The 7,179-nt window shown below is 50.4% G+C and overlaps 1 protein-coding gene across 1 annotated transcript; it reads left to right on the top strand.

Moving 5' to 3' along the window:
- Nucleotides 1–1,725: 1,725 nt before the first annotated feature.
- On the top strand, nucleotides 1,726–4,815 carry LOC123077619 (uncharacterized). The gene is made up of 3 exons (XM_044499918.1): nucleotides 1,726–2,266; nucleotides 2,376–2,487; nucleotides 4,038–4,815. The coding sequence occupies exons 1-3, from the start codon at nucleotides 2,067–2,069 to the stop codon at nucleotides 4,461–4,463; spliced, it is 738 nt and encodes a 245-aa protein (XP_044355853.1). The 5' UTR covers nucleotides 1,726–2,066; the 3' UTR covers nucleotides 4,464–4,815.
- Nucleotides 4,816–7,179: the final 2,364 nt, after the last annotated feature.

Raw genomic sequence — 7,179 nt, 5'->3', positions numbered from 1 at the left:
GGCGGGGGATAGGGTTTCGACCCGCAAACGCGCCGCTGAACCGTAGATATAGGGGTCGGGGCGTGCGGCTTGTGGACCGCAGCAAATTTTTTTTACGGACCGGGCGAATATGCAGACTCTGTTCTGACCAGAAAATTAGGCCGAACCCGCATACTCGCCGGAATTTTGCGATTTCGCGTCTTTTGCGAGGTCTGCTAGAGTTGCTCTTATGCAGTGCAAACATATGGCTGTTCTTTTCTACTACAATGGAAGTATATGTAGAACATATATGTGGCTGCGCTTATATTTATGCACACGTCCGCACACACTTCCTTAACACGTGTGGCACGTGGGAGCATACAAAAGGATACTCCTTCCATCTGGAAATATTTATCGGAGAAATTGATAAAAATAAATGTATCTAAAACTAAAATACATCTAGATACATGTATTTTCCCGATAAGTATTTTTGAACGGAGGGAGTACTAATTAATGTAATGGTTTGAAAGTAGCAGCAGCAACAGCAGCAGGGTGCTCTATCAGTTATTCAGGCAGTAATATCTTCAGGGAATATGTGTGGAAACAGTAAAAAAATTCTTTTTATGAGTAAAAAGGACCAGATTTTATAGATTATTCAAACAATGAACAACAGATTTTGCACTGTAAAACAGACATAAATAGAGAAGACAACTGAAATTTCCCTTTGAGTGTTGTTACGTGGTTCCCCTCGCCTCCTAGTATGTCCGAGATGAGGGAATGCGGAAACCAGACTCCAATTCGCTCACGACTAGAGTGTTTTCCTTGCATTCTCTCTTATCAATTCACAGTGTTCTAGTATCACTCCTGATTATTATTATTTTGCAATAAAACCTATTTCTATACATAATATGCAATCTCGAAGGGTCTCGTGACTACCCGCAAAAAAAGGGTCTCATGAGAATCAAAATATGTCATTTCTCCAGGAGAGAAAACTAGAATTTCTCAAGTAGGGTATTTGTCATCACCATGACACTTTTTGGGGATCACTTGGCTTGGCACTAGGCCCCTAAACGAGCACTACCCCACATGATACCACATCACTCGTGAGTCGCGACGGCACATGATTGTCGTTGAGGCGGTGTACTTTGTCCGATGAATTCCGGTTGCAGGTGACCCTCACTCCGGCACAAACTTATTGGCTTGAAATTAACTAGGCGATCTAGCTCAAGTAGGTCGGTTTTAGTGCAGTCGTCGTGTCAATTTTCCATGTAATGTATGTGTTCGGACCTCTGTTTCCGCAAACGGTTTCGGTGGATCCCCCTGTAGAGATCGGATTTTTTTTTTTTGAGGTGGCGTTGTTGTTGTTGTGAGTATGTGTTTGGTAGCCAGGTGGTGGGGTTATCATGAAAAGGAAAAAGGAGAACACAATTGGACAACGCGCAACGAGCTAAAAACGGGGAGCACGACGCAATGATGCTTATATGCGGAGACAACAAAATCATAGTACACCATCATCTGCTCTTGCGCTTTTCGAAAAAGATCATCTGTCCTCGCCTCGCTCTCATGGAGCTCGCTGATATTTTATCCCGCAGTATATTTTTTTTTTATCCCGGAGTATATGGATCTCGCTCCTTTGTTGTGTGTACAGTGTACTCTCTAGCACACCGGCCGCTTATCTCACCGAGGGAGGGTCTCGCACTTTTCATCAACCTACCTACCTGTCGGCCCAAAATCTCTCTAGTCTCTATATATACCACCCTCGAGCTCTCTTGCAGCTCACAGGCTCACACCCACAGCCCGGAGCCACTACTTTCCTTCCACATCCCTCGTGCCGTTTGCACGTACGCTCTCTCCCGTTTTCTCCTCCCTCGGCTCCGGTGGACACGTCTTAACCGGAGCAAGCTACCTAGCGCGCCGCGGTCGGCCATTGTCTCGGCGACTGGTCAGTAACTGATCTGCAGCTACCTAGAGAGTAGTGTGAGTGTGTGACGGAGCTAGGCGGCCTGCAGCAACGCACAGCTACATATACAGGCAGCTGGGTTGGCGCGGTTCTCGGAAAAGAACAACACTCCAACAAGAAGGAAAGGCTTTTAGCTAGGCACGAGAGGATGGTGAACACGGCGTCGGCCGGCGTGAACAAGGCGGCGGCGGCGGCGGCGCAGGGGGGTCACCGGGCGCTGCCGCTGGCGTCGCTGAACCACATCTCTGTGGTGTGCCGGTCGCTGGAGAGCTCGCTCAGCTTCTACCGCGACGTCCTCGGCTTCATCCAGATCCGCCGCCCGGGCTCCTTCGACTTCGACGGCGCATGGTACGTAGTACTCGATCGGCCGGCGCGCCGGCGATGTGGCGTAGCACTACTGTAGTACTGTTGTTGTATTTCTCAGCCCACATGTGATGACATGGTTGCCGGATTTCAGGCTGTTCAACTTCGGGATCGGCGTGCACCTGCTGCAGGCGGAGGACCCGGAGAGCCTGCCGCCCAAGAAGGCGGAGATCAACCCCAAGGATAATCACATCTCCTTCACCACGGTACCAACACAACCTCCACCACCATTGCCGCACTTCTGCCCATTGTTATTCAAAGCGCTAGCTCCTGTATGTAGCAAGTGTCGTGAGAACTGAGAAGCACAAAAGGAAACAAAAACAGGCAGTTGCATCGCCGCCTGTTCGTCACACGACACATGCAACCTTTTTTTTTTTGCGGGTGACACATGCAACTTGCACTAGTTAGAAATAGAATAGTCTACACAATTCTTCGAGAAGCAGATCGATCCATGTGAGAAGAGACGGCTGGAATTTCTTCTGGTTGCCATCTTGTGACCACGCTCGGCCAAACTAAGTACAGCTAAGCCGTTTCCGCCTCCATCCATCCCGCAGAGATCGACGTCTCTCCTTCCTCCTTCTGGATTTGTTCGCCACGCACAACACTAGTGGCGTCGATCTGATCCACCTCGTAGCTACGTACGTCGTCAAGCTGAGAAACGACAACCAAGATCCATCATCAATCAAATATATGTATAGCTAGTCGCTATAGAGTAGCTAATGAGCATTGCTCCGGTTGATTATCTTGGCCAATGTCAATCGGAGTAGATTTTTCTTTGTAGATCAGATCAATACGTGTGCTAGCATGCTAGTAGCTAGAGTAGTAAAAAAAGAAGGCTACTCTAGCTACTAGCATGCTAGCACTTACCATCCGTTCCATGGTTCCGTTCATCTTGGATGCGTCCAAACAAACAGATCTCGATCCATGGATGCTTCCAGCTCAACTAAACAAAACAAACACAACACCAAAACATAGTTACAACATAGTGGAGTACATAGTATACTAATTCAAGTGAGATCTCGAATTGAAAATCAGCCCATGAGGAATGCATCCACATGCACGGTCATGCCGCGCCATCACCATGCACGCACGCATGCAAGCATGCATGCATGTCCACCCTTGATCTCACGATAACAATCATATATTAGCATAAAATAAAGTCCTGAGTCCTGACCTGGTACATGCGCAGTGTACACCGTACCACCATCGCGATGCCTCCACATGCACTCTGCAGTTGCACCCACGTTGATCACGGCACTTCAGGTAGTGGAGGGGACGAGGAGCGGTCCTCCCTCGCCCTGTTCGATCTCGTCGTGCGCCAGTAGCTAGACTATCGTGCCCGTCTACTCCGTGTGTACCACTGTGGTTGCACAATTTCCTTTCTGTCTCCATGCACATGCACACTGGAAAGCGATTCTCCACCCGGCCGGACTGGATACGGAGCCCCCCGTGAGCTACCCTGATGGAGCGCGACACGGTGGACGCATGCGTGAGCTGGACTGTACAGGTCACATGCGCGTATTATGTAGTATACAGTGTCCACTGTCCACTGTAGTGCCTTGTGCTTATAGTTTCGCCTAGCTAGATTACACGTGATAATGTGATGTGATGGTTTGCGAGAGGATGGATAGATCCAACAACGAGGATATGTGTCGTGTGTGTGTACACGTGGACGGATATGATGCGTTGTGTGGCTGGGAGTGCGCGGTTCATGGGCTGACGTGTCGTGTGTTGATTGGTATCGTATGCATTGCAGTGCGAGAGCATGGAGGCGGTGCAGCGGCGGCTCAAGGAGCTGGGCATCCGGTACGTGCAGCGGCGGGTGGAGGAGGGCGGCATCCACGTCGACCAGATCTTCTTCCACGACCCCGACGGCTTCATGATCGAGGTCTGCACCTGCGACAACCTCCCCGTCATCCCGCTCGTCACGCACCTCGACGCCGCCGCCGCCTGCGCGCCACCTGCGGTCGTCGCGCCCAGCTGCAAGAGGGTCTCCAACCAGCACCAGCAGCAGCTCAGCACCATCGTCACCGCGGCCGTGCCCGAAGTCCCGCCAACGGCGGCCACGGCGCAACAGCAGTCCGTCGGCGGCGGCTGCGTCGGCGAGGTCGTCGACCCGGCGGCCAGCATGTCCGCCAGCGCCATGATGACATGCTCGGAGCACGCCTGCATGCAGGTGTAATCATTCATTCGCCTGTTGGCTTGCGAGGACGCGACGTTTTGACGGACTGTCGAGCTCGAGCTCGAGCCAGCCATCGTTTATTTCTGCGGTTTCTTTTGCCCGTAATTAGCTGTGTTTAGCACCGGCCGGTTTTCTTTTCTTCTTCGAATATATTCGAGTACGTACCTAAATTGTATTCAGCTGCATGCGGGTAGGTCTGGCCATCGCTTACGCTGACGACCGAGGATCCATTGATCTCTCAGCCAGCTGGGGGTAGGTAGCTAGTGGCTTGCTCTGCATGCATGCCAGTGTATGTTGCACATATATATGTACGCTGTGATCTATTCTGTGTATTCAATGTAATGATCATTCAGTATCGCCCCATCTCTCTCTACAGCTATAGTAGTGGCTTAGTCGCTTCAACAAAATATGCTGCTGTGCACCGTGTATACTTAAAGATTGTCACGACATGTGAACTATATGAACAACAGAGTATAAAGGTTTATGGATCTACTCGACAACAAACAACCTCGAGATGTATCGTGTGTACATGTGGCAGTACAATTGCTATCTAGATATTATCCTTGTTGATCTAATCAAGCTCTTAATTAGGTTCCATGTTGTCATGTGATCGGCGACTTGTTTGGCATGTTTGCTTCTGCTCTGATCCACCGTTCTTTCAGGCGGTGAATGCACGTAACATGCATGTGATGGCAATCAGTAACTTGCTGTCATGCATGGTGCATGTTTTAGCTGCTTGCTCCAGCCGCATAATAAAATGGCTAGTTGATCTATCCGGTTAGTCAAAGGGTATGCGGATCTGAACTTCGCCAACTGGGATGTAAGACAATTGTTAACCAGATCAGTCAACCCTACGCGAAATTTTTGCCAGCGGTCAGGAATTTCCATGAGAATTTCAGATCTACATCTGCAAAACCTGCATACGCATGGATGCATGTCTGGTCGATTTCACCTGCCTTTGTCCCTCCCAGGGGTCAATCGTATACACAGGAATCCAAGGAGACTGTACAGAAACTACACAGTGCAGCATGTTGAATTATAGATGGGTCTTGGGTGCATAGATGAAATAATTTCTTTTTTTTCTCGAATACGCACGAGTATGCGTATCTTATATTAAAAGAAGGAAAGGGGAAGACACCCCATCCACGGTTATTTACAACACGTCTTACAACGCATTCCACCCCCAACTCATCCTAGCGGATTACTCGCCCTCGCTCCACTCATCTACTCCTATAAAGTTGAAACGAATGTCTTTGTGTAGAACACCCGCTTGTCTCCATGTCCCACACTCTGAGGCGATCCGTCGTAAGGTGTGCTGCACGCCCGGCCTCATGCCCTCGAACACAATAGCGTTTCGGTGTTTCCACAACTCCCACATGACGAGCAGGTGAATCGCCCGCATGGTCTTGGCGTGCCTCCCCTCGAAGATGGGCCTTGTGCACCATGTCACTAGATCCTCACCGCTTGATGGCGTCATGCCTGTCATGCCAACTGCCTGACCCACCTTGGTCCAAACCTCCTTCACAAATACACATTGTGTCATGAGATGATTGATTGTTTCGTCATTCTGATCGCAGAAGGGGCATGTGTCTTGATGTGGTAGTCCGCGCCTTGCCAGTCTATCAGAGGTCCACACTCTACCCCTTAGAGCCAACCATGCGAAGAAGCGGCAGCGCAAGGGCGTCCTCGACGCCCATGTGTATGTTGCTGTCGGTGAGCATTGGAGGGCCGCAAAATTGGCCGCGTAAGATGATCTTGCCGAGAATTTACCATCCTTCTCCCATGACCACTTGAGCTGATCCGGCTGCTGTGGGTCTATAGCCACGCTATGGACGTGCGGCCACACCTCAAGGAACTGGAGTAGTGCCCTGTCATTCATGTTCGGGCCAACATCTCGCGCCCAAGTTGCGCCCTGTATAGCTTCTGCCACCGTTCTCGCGTCCCTCGTCTGTTTTGACACCATGTCATATATGAGCGGTGCCAGCTCCTGTATCCTGTATCCGTTGAGCCATCTATCCTCCCAGAAGAGTGCTGTGTTTCCATTGCCCACAGTCACCTTGGCTGCCGCTTGGAACAAGCCCCTTGCCTCGTCCGGCACTAAAAATTTGAATTCTGCCCATGGTCTAGTCCTGTCAACACGCTGCAACCACAACCACTTCGCTTGGAGTGCGACATTCATCCACCTTAGGTTTGTAACTCTGAGCCCACCTGCCCACTTGGGTCGGCATAAAGTTTCCCAAGCAACTGCGCACTTGCCACCTCCACCGTCTTCTTTCCCATACCATAAAAAGCTTCTGCAGATTTTGATCATCGCCTTTAGCGTTTTCTGTGGCAAACCCATGGCCAGCATGGAATGCACAGGGATGGCACATAACACAGACTGAATAAGGAGCAGTCGGCTGCTCTTCGGTAGTGATCTTGCCTTCCATGATGGCAGCCTCGCGGTCATCTGATCCACCATATCCTGAAATTGTGTTGTGGTTTGCTTCCTTATCGATAGTGGCAACCCCAGATATCTGCAAGGGAACGTTCCATGCTCACATCCCAACAGCCCCGAAGCAAGCTCCATGTCCTCCGGCGAGCATCTGATTGGCAGGGCCAGGCTTTTCTGCAGGTTGATTCTGAGCCCTGACGCTTTGGCAAACAGGTCCAGGACAGAGGCACACACCCGGAGGTCCCTTTCCATTGGCTTGAGGAAAACCATGACATCATCCGC

The sequence above is a fragment of the Triticum aestivum genome, chromosome 3D (genome assembly GCF_018294505.1).
Source record: "Triticum aestivum cultivar Chinese Spring chromosome 3D, IWGSC CS RefSeq v2.1, whole genome shotgun sequence".
Taxonomy (NCBI): domain Eukaryota; kingdom Viridiplantae; phylum Streptophyta; class Magnoliopsida; order Poales; family Poaceae; genus Triticum; species Triticum aestivum.
This window is presented reverse-complemented; position numbering and strand designations above follow the sequence as displayed.